Source organism: Phascolarctos cinereus, unplaced genomic scaffold (assembly GCF_003287225.1).
Source record: "Phascolarctos cinereus isolate Bilbo 61053 unplaced genomic scaffold, phaCin_HiC Scaffold_1;HRSCAF=81, whole genome shotgun sequence".
Taxonomy (NCBI): domain Eukaryota; kingdom Metazoa; phylum Chordata; class Mammalia; order Diprotodontia; family Phascolarctidae; genus Phascolarctos; species Phascolarctos cinereus.
This window is the reverse complement of record NW_027555514.1, coordinates 195,871,694-195,889,516: the sequence shown is the minus strand read 5'-3', so window position 1 is coordinate 195,889,516 and position 17,823 is coordinate 195,871,694. Positions and strand designations below refer to the sequence as shown.

The 17,823-nt window shown below is 43.6% G+C and overlaps 1 protein-coding gene across 1 annotated transcript in view; it reads left to right on the top strand.

The window, feature by feature from the left end:
- LOC110218752 (voltage-dependent calcium channel subunit alpha-2/delta-4) overlaps positions 1-17,823 on the top strand; it is a 133,565-nt gene that overhangs the window by 53,427 nt on the left and 62,315 nt on the right. The window contains exons 20-25 of the mRNA XM_078156109.1: positions 815-860; positions 966-1,063; positions 3,672-3,765; positions 5,661-5,756; positions 8,856-8,983; positions 13,738-13,800. Coding sequence (XP_078012235.1) covers positions 815-860; positions 966-1,063; positions 3,672-3,765; positions 5,661-5,756; positions 8,856-8,983; positions 13,738-13,800 — 525 coding nt within the window. The remainder of the gene's footprint in view (positions 1-814; positions 861-965; positions 1,064-3,671; positions 3,766-5,660; positions 5,757-8,855; positions 8,984-13,737; positions 13,801-17,823) is intronic.

Genomic DNA, 17,823 nt, shown 5'->3' with positions numbered 1-17,823 from the left:
TGAAGACTGTGTTAATTGCTTTAGAAGAATTCATCCCATTAAGCTTTGATTTCAGGGACCTGGCAAATCTTTTAATTAAGCCACAGCTTTCATCTTCATAACTTTATGCTCAGGGTGCCTTCCTTAAAGGTATTGCCTACACACACACACACACACACACACACACACACACACACACACACACATACACACACACACACAACTAATTATATATATATGTATATATATATAGTGTGCATATATATGCATGCGTATATATACATTGATTCAATGTAATCGTACATTAGGTTATGTTAGAATGTAAACCCCATGAGGACAGGGACTACTTTATCTTTTTATCCCTGGTGCTTGGTGTACATAGGACACACCTAATAAAAGCTTATTTACTCAATGTGACTTCCAGATTCAAGCTTGAAGCTATTATCATCATCATCATTATACTTTCACTGAAACCTGCAGCAAAAAATAAATAAATAAATGAAGTATTTTGTTCCTCTTCAGATTTTCCTGGCGTGCTTTGTGAAGATGTCTCCTTTGCCCTCATCACTCCCTACTCTGTATTCTACTTTTCTGTGCATATGTTGCTCAGCATTCTCTACCTCACTAGATGTCAGTCCCTTGAGGGAAGAGACTGTCTTTTTTTGTCTTTTTATCCCCATTGACTACCACGATGCCTTGAACCATTTAATAGCTGTTTAATAAATTTTCTTTGAATCAGTGAGTGGGTCAGTGGAATTATTTTCATAAAATTATTCATCTCCCTTACTCTCTTCCTTTTCCCTTTTCTTATACTAAGTGTGAATTCTCATTTCAGGATTGCATGACTTATTACAACCCGACCTAACTCTGGCCGATGAGTGGTAAGTGAAATAATGCTGGTGAAGCTACTGAACACCAGGGGGTTGGAGGAGGAAAAGGAAGAAGATGGAATTTCTCTGGGCAAGCTCCATTTTCCTATATTCCAGGATTTACTGTATCACAGATATTGACCCAGCTCATCGGAAACTCAGCCAGATGGATGCCATGGTCCAGTTTCTGACCAGCAAAGAGCCTGATCTAGAGTGTGAGTATTAAGAAACTCTGAAACTAGAGAAAAGTAATCCCTCACATTTCTGTACTTTTCTCCCCAAACCCTTGTTAGGTTGCAAAAAGCATTATTTGTGCCCATTTTACAGATAAGGAAACGGAGGCTCATAGAAATTACTCAATGAACATATTAAATGCCTACTATGTTCCAGACATTGTGCTAGGTACTGGAGGTACTAAAAAAGAAAGAAAAAAACCCCTGTCCTCAAGGACTTGAGGAGACATGTACACATACGTACATACATACATACATACATATGTATATACATACATACATACATGCATATATATGTGTGTGTATACACACACACATACACACACACACACACATAATATAGAATAGAGACTGGACCTCTAATTTTATTTTTATAGAGAACTTCCAGATGAAGAAATTTCTTCTACCAATTCATGTTGACACCTTCTCTGTAACTTATGGTCTTAGAAGGTCACCTAGAGTTCTAAGTAAGAGGTTAGTGCCTTGCCCAAGGTCACACTGCCAGTATGTGTCCGAACTGAGTCTATATACAAAATGAACACAAGCTAATTGGGGGGTGGAGGTGGCAGCGAAGTGCGAGGGAAGAGATGAGAAGCTGTGGGGATCAGGAAAGGCTTCACACAAAGGATGTCCCATGCTCTGAGTCTTGCAAAAGAATAGAGAGACCCAGATGAGAAGGGAATGCATTCCAGATAGAGAGGAGAGTCATTTCAAAGGCAGAAATGGGAGATGAAATGTCATCTCCAAAAACCAGTTCAGCTGGACTGTGCGTGTGCATGAAAGGGAATGATGTATAATAAGGATGGAAAGGTAGGCTGGAACCACATTGTGAAGGATTTCAAATGCTGAAAAAGAAGAGTTTATATTTGGTCCTAAAAATAATAGGCAGTCACTGGAGTTTTAGAAGTACACACACAGAACCATTGCTATTACAAAATGAAACAATATCAGAATTATTGCTTGTCCCAAATAATTTGTACAATGATCATTGATAGTGATGATTAATTAAACCCATTAGAGGTGATGAGGTCATGAAGTGGGAGTACATAGAGAAAGAAGAGAATGGCATCAAGTAGAACAGCTAGGTGGCCAATGGATAGAGCATTGGCCCTGGATTCAGAAGGACCTGAGTTCAAATCTGACCCCAGATACTTGACACTTACTGGCTGTGTGACCTGGACAAGTCACTTAACCCCATTGCCCAGCCAAAAACAAATAAAAAACAAACAAAAAAAAGCAGCAGTACCTCCCCAATTTTTGCATGCTCCATATTCCGTACTAGCTCCTTCCTTTCACTGAGGCCTCCCTTCCCATGAAGATAGTTTTAGGAAATCATACTTAGATCCACATGACCTCTTATTCACACTTGTAAGTTGTGTCCTCAGGGGGCTAACTACTACCCCAGGTTCAAAGTACTCTGTGGGTCAACATTCCTAAACTATAGATCATGAGCCCCCAGTGGTGATAATAGTCAGCCAATACACCAAATTGGCTCAAAACAAAGGTATTTGCCAAGATGGCCTAAAAAGAACAACAGCTTCTCTCTCAATTATTTCCTATTTATTCCATATGTAGCTTGTTTGTATATACTTGTTCGATTGTCTCCCACATTAGACTGTGAGCTCCTTGTGGCCAGGGACTGTCTTTTGCCTATCCTTAGCACACTGCCTGGCACGCAGTAGGCACTTAATAAATGCTTACTGACTGACTGATTACTTACAAAAGACGCCACACACAGGCACACATACATAAACCTAGGGTGAACCTTGCAACAAATACACACAGCATCACTGAGAAAAATGATAACATACATGGAATACCCTGGTAATGAGGCACACATATGGGGAACAAATGTTTCCCACCTTACCTGTTGCTCTCTGGTTAAGAGAGTATGAAGGGAAAGGCAAAAATTAGTGGGTTCTTCCTCCATAGGTAGCTCTTTAGACTGCCAGAGGTCACATTCCTTGAAGCTGCTTTCTATATCTACTCTCTCTAGGATTGGCAAGCTAGATTTTTAAAAGCCATATGAGCCAGCCAATGGCCAGTTGTCCTAATTCTATAAGGAATGGCTTAATATCACATAAAAGATTAACAATGTGAAAACCCTTATTTGCCCTTCCTTTAAGACATTAACTCCTTGCTGTCTCTATTACCTGTTCTATCTGTCATTTCAGTCAGTTGAACTGATGTCCTGATTGGGGATTGATTAGGGATGTCCTGATCAGCCATGTGTATACACATACTATATGAAAAGTCCATTAGAATGGGACTCAGAAACCCTGCTTTCCAGTCCCTTTTCTACCACTAGCTTCCTTGATCTTGGGCAAGGTTCTTCACCTACCTGGGTAAAATGAATACGCTTGACTAAATGATGTATAAGGTTTTCTATTCTATAAGATGGAGCTGAGATTATTCTAGCCTAACCTAGCCATTCTATTCTTACTTCCCAAATTAAAGGAAAACCTCTGAAAAAAAAAACCCAACAAGAAGAGGCTATGGCTCTGGGCAAGATGGGCAGGATGGTGGATGAGAACAGAGAATGCTCTAGTCTCCTTTTACTTTTACTTTGTGGTGATTTTGCTTACTGTAGGTGATGAGGAACTGGTGCAAGAGGTGCTGTTTGACGCCGTGGTGACCGCTCCAATGGAAGCCTACTGGACAGCTTTGGCCCTTAACATATCTGAGTATGTCCCAGGAAGAGATGTGAAGGCCCAAGCAAGACGTTGGGAATATTTCAGGTTCCCAAGACCAAGCATGCCTTAGATCAGGGCCTCCTACCCAACTGGTTGCTCAGAAAATTACTCATATCCTCTTAGCTTGCCCCCATTATGAATAACAATAGGGGTTGTAGGGTGTGGAAGTTTCTCCCACATAGCAGGTTGAACAATTTTCTAGGATTTCAGACCTCCTACACAAAGTTCTCAGGAGCAATCATCCATACCCTTTAACAATGCAAAAAGTACACATTGCTCCTCAGAGACCATATGCCCAACTATCCTCTGGGAGGATTCTTTCTGGAAGTCAGTAAAAGATATGGGATGGCCTCTCTCTGTCACATTCCTGAACCAATTATAAGAGCTCCTTTGGCCACAGGGCCCCAGAAAGCCTGAAGAGCTGTTTCCAAATATGAAGGAGCTCTTCGATAAGTTGTGAAGATGCCTTTGGCACTCTGGGTTTCCTCAGGAAATATTTTACAATTTTGACCAGAGAAATAGGATCTGAAGATGGTGGTAAGCAGTACTAGAGAAAAGGAGGAGAATGGCTGTCAGGGGTGTGTGTGTGTGTGTGTGTGTGTGTGTGTGTGTGTGTGTGTGTGTGATTAAAGCAGACACACAGATGGCTGAATATGGAGAGTAGGAGAGCAGAGAATCCCTACTGGTTATCCCTGTATTACTTCTCCCAGTTTTCAGGCTGGTAGGTTTTAATTTAACTCCTGCCCCAATACACCTCATTACCAGCAGATAGTATTACTTGATGTTTCTTCACATTGAGCAGCTCTCCCCATAGAATTGCTTAAGGAGGCTACAGAAACAAACTCATCCTTTTACCCCTGAGGGTAAGAATAGGGCCATGTCAGAGGTTATTACCATTACAAGAGGGACAATTACCAGTGCCTTCACGATTCCATGCTATGGCAATGCCATCTTTGAAACAGCCCTAAACATCCTAAACGTGTAGGGTTCTAATGATAACAGCTTCTTAAAGACAGTGACTTGGTTTACTTGGACCCATCAGTGTGAAAGAAGTTGGAAAAACCTAAATGATATTAGGCTCTAGTCAAGGAAGAATGTTATTAAAATTAGAAGTGGTGGTCCTCATACCTGGACACCACACTTCTTCCCCACAGGGATTATTGTGGCAACATGAGAAAAATTTTGAAAATTTGACTTATTGGAGGGTGCTTTTACATCTTGGTCACAAGATAGGGGGCAGCTAGATGGCACAGTGGATACAGCACCAGCCCTGAAGTCAGGAGGACCTGAGTTCAAATCCGACCTCAGACCAAACACTTGACAAGTACTAGCTGTGTGACCCTGGGCAAGTCACTTAACCCCAAATGCCTAAAAAGTAAAAAACAAAAACATCTTGGTCACAAGACTATCAAAACTCCTCCTACATATGTCTCAAAGTCATTGCTCCTTCATCTTTTCGTTCCCCTAAGCCCTGGAATAGAATATCTCTTAATGAATTCTCTTGATCACTGCCCTTCAGGTCCCAACTCCCAGAAGCCAAGTGAACAGTATAGGAAGGGTAAGCTATGGAAGGAAGTACAGAGAGGCAGTGTCCTAGAAATCAGATGAACAAGGAAGGCAAAGAATTTCATAAAGAAGCCTGGACCTGCCAGAAGTGACACTTACAGTGGGTGGTTTGTAATGGCAACTCACTGGGAATGAAGCTTACCTAAGGAGACTTCCCAAAAGTCAGATTCAGGGACTAAGAGGAAAGAGAAGGCCCAGAAAAGCCTTCACGCCTATGCCATATTCTTCCCTGCCCACTTTCATAAACCTAGGAAGCAACAGCAAAGACTTTGTCCAGCTTCAAGAATTAACCTATTTCCTTCCTTGGGTCTCTTCCACAGGAAATCTGAGGATGTGGTAGACATGGCCTTCTTGGGCACCCGGGCTGGCCTCATGAGAAGCAGCCTCTTTGTGAGCCCTGAAAAAGTCTCTAACAGGTGAGCTGGCTTGACCCATCTCAAAGATCAGACGTTTCCTACAGAAGAGGCTAAGACTTTGTTCCTGGGTTAAGTAGGGGTGGTAACAAAAAGTGGACTTTGATTCGGGTCAGGATGAAGATAGCATAGACAGGAGAATGAGAGCCAAAGAATCCTGCCACAGACATAGCTGGGAGGTGTCAGTAACAAGGAGGGAAAGGAAGGAGGGAAGCCGTCTACTTCTGTGTGGAAACAGTGAAGAGATGTTCCCTTTTGGGTCTAAGTATGTTTACCTCAAGGTGACAAACTATGTTTTAAGAAGAAGCTGAGGGCTGTGTGTAAGAGACAAACAGCAACCATATGTCCTGTTGATGTCCTAAACCAAATGACCAAAAATAAAAAAAGACTTTAATATTAGACTGTGTGTCCCAATTTTCGATTTGGAAAATATGGCCACCCAAGATGTAGGTCAAGGTCCTCTGCTTCACTATTATGAACTATTCCCAGCTCTGAAAGGGGAAATTTCTGCCAAATCCTATGATCTGAGCTTTCTCAGAGTTTTTCCCTCAAACCCTGTGGCAATCACACAATCCTCTTTCTCCTAAAATATATTTGGAGATTGAGGAGTTCTTTCTCTGCTCTGATGGGCCTTTAAAGGATCCCAGAACCCATCAAGAGTGGAACAGGTTGTGGGCTTAAGGATCACTGTCTTTCAAATGGCTTGAAGATTTAATAATGCCAGAATCCTAGTGGCCTTCCATGACTGTTGCCATGGCAATGGGAAGGCCCAAGCCAAATTTGGAGAGTGCTGTGGGAAACAGCGCCACCTGGTGGCTTTACATCAGAAACATGAGACCCATACATTTTAAAGGATAGGGAGAAAGCAGGAAAGAGGGCTGCTAGGTCAACAGGCCCCTATTTTCCTTAACTTCTATGGTCACTACACTCACCCTGGTTTACCTTTCAAATTAGGGTCCATTTAGTTCCACTGCTCCATTGGTGGGGTTATACTAGCTCCAAGCTCCATTGCTAGGGTTATATTAAGACCCCAAAGACAGAACTCACACTATTTTAGCAAAACTGAAGAGTCCTATATAACCAATACACACTGACAACCTCACTCCTTCCCTCCATCTTGTCAAGAGATGATAACCAACAGAGGGGTACTCCACCCTATAGCCTAATTGGAAAGAAAGGGAATGAATAATGAAGCAAGACTTCCTGGAGGAATTTCCTGAGAGTGTACTCTCTATGCCATTTTTTAAAACAAGGTCAGAAAGTCAGCCACTGGTTTTTCTGGACCAGGACTCAGTACAGTCTTTGAACTCAATTGGTGACTGCTCCCACCCTAATCTTCCCTGACTCACAGTGGCAGATCCTAGAATTTTGGAATAGGAGGGGATCTTAGGTACCATTTAATCCAACTCCTTCATTTTATGAAGAAGATAAAGTGATGTGCCTTGTACTGGATTCCTTTCCACCTCTAATCAAATTAGGAAGTGCACTGAGAGCTCACTGAATAATAGGCCAGGCTGGATAGCTGCATGGGGTTTGTAGATGCTGTAAAGGGAGGTGCAGAAATTCTTGGTATTGCCGATTTTTCACCAGCATTGCTGTCCCAGGAAGGGATAAAATCTCAATGCTAAACTAAATTAACTATTCAACTAAACTATATAGATCTGAGTTAGCCTGGGTACTTTCCACCATGTGAGTTCAGCATAAGCTCTCATATATCATCCATAGACCTTCTTGTTTGTTGGTTTGTTTTTTGGTGAGGCAGTTGGGGTTAAGTGACTTGCCCAGACTCACACGGCTAGGAAGTATTATGTGCCTGAGGCCAGATTTGAACTCAGGTCCTCCTGACTCCAGGGTTGGTTCTCCATCCACTGTGCCGCCTATCTGCCCCCATAGACCTTTTTTAAAAAAATCTCATGTCAACTTCCCTCTGCCTCTGCACAAGACTATTAGATTAGCCTTCCCTGCTCCCATTTGGTATAGAAGGAAAATTTAGTACAGATATCTCTAGCACAATATCTGATAAGATAAACAGATAAACAAAACAGATAGAGGGAGAGAGAGAGAAAGAGAGAGAGAGAGAGAGAGAGAGAGAGAGAGAGAGAGAGAGAGAGAGAGAGAGAGAGATTAAAGTGATTTTTAAAAAATTAACCACTATTGAATTTATCATTGCCAGTGTTCCCCTCTGATAGTGTGGGTAACAGCATTGAATATGTAATATCCAAACTTAGGCAGTTCTATCCCAAGTTTCTTTGACTGATCCTTGTGGAATGTGAGGACTGGAAACCATGCCATATGAGAAACAGTTTTTTAAAAGCTAACAATTGTTCAACCTAGGGAAGACGGGAAATATAATACTATCTTCGAGTATTTGAGGGGCAGTTATTTGGAATGGCAATTAGTTTGTTCTGCTTCTCCTCACAGGGTAGAATAGGGGCTAGAATTCTCAAAGAAGATTTAAGCTGTACATAAGGGGAAAATGTCACTGTCCAAAAGTGGCATTGTCTGCTCAGGAAACAGTGGATTTTCCATCACTAGAGGTCTTTAATTAGAGGCCAGATGAGCACTTGTCAGGAATATTGTAGAGTGGATTCTTATTTGGTTAGTGGCTGGAATCTAAAGTCTCTTCTGTTTCTGAGATTCTATGTGTGTGAAGCTTTCCAATTTAAAATTTTTACCTCATAGAATCTTAGCTAAAATCCATCCAAGATCCTGAGATACAACTAAGCAAATTCATCCCAAAGGCATTTAAGGATAAAAATAGGACAGTAAAACAGATAAAATGGGGGAAAATCTGAAAAGATTTTTATAATTAACTGTTTCCTTCAAGTCTCAGCAAAAGTCCCACCTTCCTCAAGAAGCCTTTCCCACCCTTCCTTAATCATAGTGCCTTCTCTCTGAGATTATTCCTAATTTATCCTGTATATCATTTACATGTTATCTCCCCCCATTTGACTGTGAACAGCTTTAGAGCAGGGACTTTTTTTTGCCTTTTTTTGTATTCCCAGAACTTAGCAGGGTTCCTGGCACATAGCAGAGGCTTGTTGACTGACTGATGAGAGTCTCCCAGATATCTGAAAAGATGCTAAGTCAATCTCATTGCAGGAAGTTCCTGACCCTGGAAGACAAGTCAAGCATCTTCACCATGGACCACTTCCCTCTTTGGTACCGGCAGGCCGCAGAGCAGCCAGAAGGTAGCTTTGTCTTCAGCATCCCCTCTGGAGGGGAGGCAGGTAACTCCAATCCTAGTACCATTGTTAAGGATGTGGCCAAGGAACGTCTTCCTTCTTTCTTATTCAATGGAAAGCATAAGACAGTTGACAAACTCTGAGTGGGAGCCATCCAGGACTCTTGGGTTCTCTCCTCACGGGTGATTCAATTCTGCAGCACGCCTCTTTTCTTGTTTGTTGTTCTTCAGTCATTTCAGCCATGTCCAACTCTTTGAGGTTTTCTTGGCAAAGATGCTGGAGTGGTTTGCCATTTCCTTCTCCAGCTCACTTTACAGATGAGGGAAATTGAGGTAAACAGGGTTAAGTGACTTGCCCAGGGTCACACAGGTAGGAAGTATCTGAAGCCAGACTTGAACTCAAGAAGAGGAGCCTTCGTGACTTCAGACCTAGCACTTTATGCACTGCTTCACCTTGCTGTCATAAAATAAGAACAAATAATCATGCTCCCCCAGATCATAGGATCAAAGATTTAGAAATGGAAGGGACCTTAGAGTTCATCTAGTCTAACTCCCTCATTTTACAGAAGAAAAACTAAAGCCCAGAGAGACTGAGTAAATTGCCCAAGACCACCTAGGAAATATGGGGTAGTAGAGCCAGGTCTTCTTCAAATCAGACATTCTTTCCACAGCACCATTCTGCTAATGCCTAAAGAGGTCATTTGGAAAGGCAGATAGCGTAGTGGAAAGAGCAGGAGACTATGAATCAGGACACCTGGGTTCCAGTCCCAGCTCTGCCACTAATGAGCTCAGAGAGTGCCACTTTGACCACCCTAAGACCCCAGTTTTCTCATCTGGAAAACCAGTGTGTTAAATTCAATTAACTCCACTAACCCTAAAAATATTATCCTCTGAGGCTAATTGTTAAACAGGCTACCTAACATAAGGAAGATAAGGACCTCAATAAATCCTACTGTCACAGGCAGATTCCTATATGTGAAACAGTAAGGCAGCTTCAGGTGCCAGTAGACCACGGATGCCCCCTTAGCCTGGGGAAATGGCCAAAATCAGGGTATTCCTGCAGTTAAAGCTAGAAGAGATTTCAAAGATCAAGTCCAATCCCCTTCTATTACAGATAAGGAAATTGAGTCTACAGAGGTGAACTGACTGGCTTAAGATCACATAATTGGTTAGTAGGGCTTTGTTTTTTCTAACTGAGGATTCCTTGAAAAATTACCAGCAGCCAGAATATTTCACTGATATGAAATATGCTTTCTTCTTCTTCCTCTTCTTCTTCTTCTTCTTCTTCTTCTTCTTCTTCTTCTTCTTCTTCTTCTTCTTCTGCTTCTGCTTCTGCTTCTTCTTTTCTCTCTCCCCCCCCCATAGTTCAAGGCTATCAACAGATGACCAAGAAGTTGTTGGAATAAGGAAAGAGGCAGCTAGCAATCAGAACTAAAGTAAGGCTGAGGCAGGAGGGATGGAATTAGCCAAAAGAGCTTTTACAACCAATTTTACACCAGTGAATGAATGAAAGAAATTCATTGAAAGAAATTCATTGAAATGAAACAAAGAATGAAAGAAAGAGAACTCATTGGGTTGTCAGAGTCAGGGACAAGCCAGTGAAAACTGCAATTCGCCCTAGTTAGGGTCTTTCCCCCTACTCACCACTGCCAGCAAGTTACTCTTCAAGTTACCAAAGGGGCAGCCAAACACAAAATGCTCAAAGAAACAACACATTGATGAGGCCCAGCCTCCAGGAGGCTACAGGTGTCAAACTGGGCTAACTCAGGAATCTGAGACAACAAAAAGTTACTCAATCTCGCTAAAAATTTTTTTTCTAAATAAAATTGTTGGCTGGTGGAGGTGGTTGGGATTGTTTATCAAAGAAATGCATGGAAGGGTTAGGAAAAGTAGGTCTAAGACTACTTTGTATCAGTGGGGTCCCCACATAAGCCTCCCCCTTCCTCTACCCCAAATCCCTTCTACCTCCAGATGTTCTGTGCCTAAGTCTCACTCCTCCCTCCCTTTGCCCTGCTCCATCCATCAGGGTAGGAAATGAGGTCTCTTTCCCAGGGGCCTCAAAGGGTTCTTGGTGATATTACCTCAATTGTCTATGAATTCCTCTTACTCCTGTGGCTGACAGGCAGAGGATACTGAGGAAGATCCCCTTTTCTGCTCCTGAGTCAGAAGACCGACATTGTAACTCCCCTCCCATCCGGCTGCCCCTGGAGCAGCCTCCTATAGCATTGTGGAGGCCTTATTAGGAAAGGGCGATTCAAAATAGCGTCACCCAGGGGTTCTCCTAGCCACAGTGAGTCCCTTACTGCCCCCCCACCCCAGATGCTGTCCCTGAAACCAGCTCTCCACCTGCGCTTTGTCACCAGGACTCTGCCTGCTGACTGCCTGGAAAGCTTTTTGTGGCATTGAGGTAGGAGGGCAGGTGGGTGGGGAACTGAGCAGCAAGGAAAAGAGTGAGGCTGGCAACCCAAAAATGGGCCAGTGGGGAATGGTGAAGCTGAGAAGGAGAGATCTCTCTTCACCTAGGTGTTTGCACATCGACTTGATCACTATGGGACAGCGGAAAGAGAACTGAATTCAAGGCACGGGAGGTGGCTTTAGATCCTGCCTCGGTGCCTGGGGAAGTTACTCTTCGGGCCTCAGTTTCTTCATCTGTAAAATGAGAGAGTTTGACTAGATGGCCTCTAGATTCTCTTCCAACTCCAAATCTGGTGTGGCCTACCCAGATAATAGATGTTTATTGAATTGAATTGAAATCCAGAAAAGGGGAGAAGATGACCACATCAAAAGAAAAACTGCAGAGGAGAACGTGGCTCCAGGGTTGGAAGAAACATCCTATGCCTCTCCACATCTAATCCATTACTCTTTGCTGGGGGTGGGGGTGGGGGAAGGGGGTCCTACCCTCATTGCACTATCATCTTTTGCTGCCAATGCTAGACACACAGAAGGGGCTTGCTGATACCTGCAGACCTTTTACTCTCCCTCCTCAATTCACCTCTTGCCCCTCTCACCCAGGAAGCATCAGCGCTGTAGCAGCATCAAGTACATTGATGTTTCAGTGGTCACTTATACACCTTCGCTACCTGAAAAATGGTGGGCCTAGCAGGAGGACCCCAAATCCCCAAGATCCTCAGAGACAGCATTTTTCCAGGAATGTCTTATCTTTTTCTTTTAACATACCCCAAATGGCTACGTCGTGCAAAACATACATATATAGTTTGTTGTGTAGGGAAAAGCCACCAGATTTCAAAGACACCACTTTCAAGAGGCTGACCTCGGCAATTACCACGGAATTCTATGGAATGAGTTCTCCATCAATGTCAAGGTCCTGGGCAGAGACTTTCTGGGCCAATTTTGTTAACTGCGAGCGCCTAGAATCACAGTGTTTTAGATTACAAAGAAGCCTTTAGCTCATTATAATATATTATTAATAATAGTATTAATATTACATAATAATTTGACATTTTTATGCCACATTAAAGTTTTCAGAGAGCTGAAAAGGCATATGCCTTTTTGAGCTCTACAACCCTATAAAGTAGATACTACAGCTATCGTTATTCTCACTTTATAGATAAAGAAATTTGGTCTCAGAGAGATTAAGTGACTTGACTTATTTACCTTACACAGCTCATAAATGTCAAGGGCAGGATTTGAACCCAGATCTTCCTGACCTTACCTCCAGAACTCTATCTACAACACTGTCCTGCCTCCTCATAAGATGGTACAATGGACAGTAGTCTAGCTGAACAGTAGATGTAGCAAAATTGTGGTCCAACCTTCCTATGTGCCACACCATAAAAGCCATATTCAGTGTATGACCATAAAGATATCTTGGGCCTGTTTGTTTCAGGTAAAAAAAATTTCCATACAACAAAAGAATCTTGGAGTTCCTTGGAGCTTATCATATTGAGATTTGACCTGTAGGCCAGGAGATAATGAATTGCTCTGTAAAACCATGTAGACCATGGTCAACAGGAGACAAAATACACACACACACACACACACACACACACACACACACACACGGGTTTTCTGTGGCAAGGGAGAACTCAGAGTTATCACTTAAATTCTCCTCCCTCAGCAACTCACAGCTTAATGATGAACCAAGATGTAGGAGGGGAAAAAAAACCAAGAAAAGTCCCTATTCCTATCCACTAGGCTAGCAGAGAACCATGGCATTGAGCTTCAAGTCAAGCTACAGGCATCATTGACTGATAGTTGTGCCCATTATTTTCCCTAATAAACATTCCTTGAGTAAACACTAATGTAGAATTCTACACTAACTTCTTTATGGCTGTTAAGATATGAAACTGTCAAGAGAGATCAGATCTTATTTCTTCCTGCGGTTTGGACAGCATTATATAACATTTGTACTTGATTTTAAAGGACAACACAGGTTTACCACCACCAGGCCCTGGAATGTAGCCAGCAGTCAAGGGAAACAGAGTCCTCCAGGCAGGACATATGCAGAGGGTGAATGACATCAGGACACCTAAGCTTTTGTTCTAATGAACTACAGTGGGATGGGGGTGATCAGGGAGGACTTAAGTGATGTGAATACTTTGATAGCTGGACTGAAGGACAGTTCTGGAAATACTGGAAAAACTCAGTGCTACCCAAACCACCCCATATTTTCTCAATAAGGGTTTTAGACCCCAAACTTAGGCATAGCATTTATACTTATCACTGAATCCTGAAGGGGAATGGGGGAAGGTAGCCAAAAACCTCAGGCCAATTTCAACCCTTTCCCCTCCTTCCCAGTTGTTGAGAACTTGACTAAGCAATGATTTTGTGTTTCCCCAGGATCCGTGACAGTGAGCACAGCTGTGGCTGTGACTGTGGACAAGAAGACAGCCATTGCTGCAGGTAGGAGTTGCCTTCATGAGGCCTAGAAGGACAAGAGCCAAGCTCAACAGAGTGGGTTGGGGGAGAGAGGTGTGGTACTTGAGGGAGCTGGGCAGAATATACAAGGTGTATATTTTCTGGTTGCAATTTCTAAAATGGGAGAGGTCTCCAGGCTCCTTAATGCAGGGGACTGAAATTTCCATGGGGTTCTTAATGGTATTTCCTGGAAATTATTGTCCTAATCACCTACTCCACCCTAGCTCCTCTCCTTAGACTTGTGTCTGGAGGATACTATGGGGATCTTTGCAGAATTCTGCGATGGAGCATGGTATTGGGAACCAAGATACTGGGATTAGGTTCTCAACTCTTTACCTCATCTCTTGGGTGCAAATCATTTCCCCTTTTCCTTAATTTAGTGCCTTTTTTAGCCATCTAATGAAAAGCTTTTTGAGACAGAGAAAAATAAAGAAATTAATGAAGAAGCATTTTTTAAGCACTTACTATATTCTATGTGGGGCAGATAGGTAGTGCAATGGATAGAGTGCTGGGCCTGAAGTCAGGAAGACTCATATTCCTGAGTTCAAATCTGGCCTCAGACACTTGCTACCTCTGTGACCCTGGGCAAGTTACTTAACCCTGTTTGCCTCAGTTCCTCAACTGTAAAATGGAGAAGGAAATGGCAAACCACTCCAGTATCTTTGCGAAGAAAAGCCCAAATAGGGTCACAAAGAGTTGGACACAGCTAAAACAACTGAACAACAACAATGTTCAATGTATTCTGCTAAGTGTCAGGGATACAAATTAAAAAAAAAAAGATAGTCCTTTCTCTTGAGGAGCTCACAATCTACGTGGAGGAGAAGGGGTAGGGAAGGAAAGTCAACATATGTAAGAGGTTGTAGCTGCAAGTCAAATGGAGGGGCCCTATGTTTTTTTTTAATTTTTTTTTAGGCAATTGGGGTTAAGTGACTTGCCCAGGGTCACACAGCTAGTAAGTGTCAAGTGTTTGGTCTGAGGCCGGATTTGAACTCAAGTCCTCCTGACTTCAGGGCTGGTGCTCTATCCACTGCGCCACCTAGCTGCACCCCCTGCCATGGTCTTTAGGGTTCAGTGGCAAAGCACTTTCTGTGATGTTATTGCCGTTGAGAAAAACTACATCTGTGCCTGATGTCAAACCATTTGACAATGCCAAGGATTTTGGTGGGAAGTACTTTTTTCTGGGTCTTCAGTAGCTGTGACTGCAGATAAGGCAGGGCTTAGCCCCTGCCAAATTGTCAGATTTCATCTCTGTTGGCTGCTTGGGGCTGGACTGGAGGCAGTGATGGTGGTCTGGAGGTCTTGCTATTCCCAGGGCTCTTGGGCTCAAAACCCTCAACTACTTCCAGGTAGGGCTGAGTAGAGGTGAGTGTTTCCAGAACCAGAGAATCTTGGAGGCCAGCACATCATTCAAGCCAACCCTCTTGTTTCTCAGGGGAAGGAAACTGAAGCCCATGGCGGTCAAGTAATGACCACAGTTACACAGCTGGTTGGTAATAGAATCAGTCCTAAAAAATCAGGTGTCCTGACTCCCAGCCTACTGCCCTGCCTACACCTGCTAAGGAACACCCACCCTGCCTTAAGTCTAAACTGATTTGAGCTCTGAACTGGCAGTCACTCTGTAAGAACATGCACTTGCTGTTTCAAATTAAACCAAGTAGCTAAGGAAATACTCCAGGCTCAACGAGGAGATGAGGGTCTTGCTGCCTGAAGGCTGAACCTGTTCTGTGGCCTAAATCCTGGCAGAGGAAGTGAAAACACCCTCCACAACTCCCCAGCATTTGTGGTTCTTTCTTTGCTGTTCGTTACTAACTCCAGAAGTGATAGTAGCACAGCATCCTCTGTGATTTCATAAAGAGGGCCCTAGGCTCCAGAACCTTGTGGGCACCAAGCAGGTACTGGCCAAGTAGGATGGAGAGAGACTGTCTAAGTACTTTGGGTCTGGCAAACGAGGAAGATTTGGTTACAGTGAAATTGGCTTACCTTCATATAGCAGAGGTTTCTGCTAGGGGGTAAGGTCAGGAAAGGGGAAGGATTATCTAGCCTCCGTGGTGGACATTCCCCAAGCTGGAGGGGTTCAGTGTGAAGGGGACTTGAGAGTCAGTACTATATACTCCTTGCTCCACCTGGGCTCATTCAGAGTTATGAGTTAGGGGGACAGAGAAAGGTGAAATCATCTGAGCCTAAAAAAGAGGTACCAGAAGCACTAGGGGGGTTGACCACTTCCTTTCATGAGTCACAATCTTGGGCTGCTCTCTAGCCCGGGATATAAAGAAAGAATGGCAGACATAGCATTCCAGAAGACTGGAAGCTTGATTCAGTGTCTCTATACTGCCCCTACCCATCTTTCTTCCCCCAAGCCCTCACACACCAGCCCCACCTGATTCCCAGGACAGAACTCAGCCTCAAAGGCATTGGCTGCCCAGAGGCTGCCCCACCCCCCTCCTTTAAGTTGTTCTTTCCTTGGCTCCCCTCCGGCTTCTGTGATGCCCGAGAAGGAAAGGGTGTAGGGTAGGCAGAGTCCTCCAGGGTCAGGCTCCTGCGCTCTTCAAGTATTTGGTGACGTTTTATAACTCAGAACTGAAGAAGAGCCATGGGAGGTTGCCATGGAAACAGTGTCCCTGGTCCCTCTGGTCTGACTCACTGCAGACAATTGCTCTTGACTCTAGGGTTCCTGGATGTGACAGGAGAAGGATCATGTGCTAGGTACTTTCAACTTATTTTTTCCTCTGCTTCTTAAATTCTATCTTCCAGCCTATCTCTGTCTTCTTAATTCCTTTGGCTTTGTTCACTTACCGGGTTGCCCAAGGATAGGAAAGGGCAGGTGGGGGGGGTTGGGGACTCCAAGGCCAGGGGGATGTCATGCTTTGTGTGGAAGTTCTGGGCTCATGCGGATCTATTTTAAACTGCCTTGTCCCCTTCTCTATGCAATCTCCTCTGAGTGGGGTGAAAAGATCTAAGAAGATGACCTCTCAAGTCACTAGCTCCCATGGCCCCTAGCTCCACAGAATGGTCCATCCCCAGGCAATAACAGCGGTATTGCTCCAAAGCACAGAAGGTGCTTGCTGTTACGTCTGCTGACATATGTGTGTTTCTACATGCACCCTTATACTGTGGCTCGATGACAATGTTGTTCAAAGCAAAGAACATTGGCCTTGGCATCTAAGACCTAAGTTTGAGTTCCAACTTTGGCACTTTCTAGCTTTGTGACCTTGGGCAAGGCCCTTAACCTTTCTATACCTCAGTTTTCTTATCTGTGAAATGAGACAATAACCTCTGAGGTGCCTTTCATCACTAGATCTATGATCCTAATATTCACATTACCTACTTCACAGAGTTGTTATGAGAAGAGTGTGGGGTCAGGAAATTGTGAATTTGAAAGTGCTATAGAAATGTGAGTCATTCCCTCCAGGCAAATGAGCTGCATACCCCTGGGGAATTATCCGCATTTGGCCCCTGATTCTTCCTCATACCCCCATGCAGCAGTCGTCTGCTAGGTCTGAGGTTGGCTTTAGGCATGTCTGGTCCGCACACTGTATACACAGCTTACATAGATTTGTGGAGTGTATGGGAAGTAATTGTTTTGCTTCTTCAGCAGGGCTCAGAGCAAGCTGCCCTTTAGAATCTTCTGGTGCCATCTGGAATCATTACTAAGCAATAGGAACAGGGAAGGCAAAGAACCTAAGAGTCAACCTAGCTTTAAAAAATGGGAACCCTCGAATTCAACTGTGGAAAGCATTAGTTCTTCTAGGAAAAGGGCATTAGTGATGTAGTCCCTTCCTGCCTTTCCCTAGGGTCTGCCTCTGGCTCTCTGGGCTTTCATATGAAAGTCGCTCGTCTGGAAATAGAAACAAACAAACTAAAAACAGCAAGACATGAGACAGCAAAGGCAGCCCAGACAGGATCAGTCAGAGGCCAGTCCCAGCCCCTTAAGCTGAAGTCAGTGCTTAATCAGGCAGCTGGATAGTCTATTGATGAGGGGTGTGAAGGGCTCCTCACCTTCCTCCATCA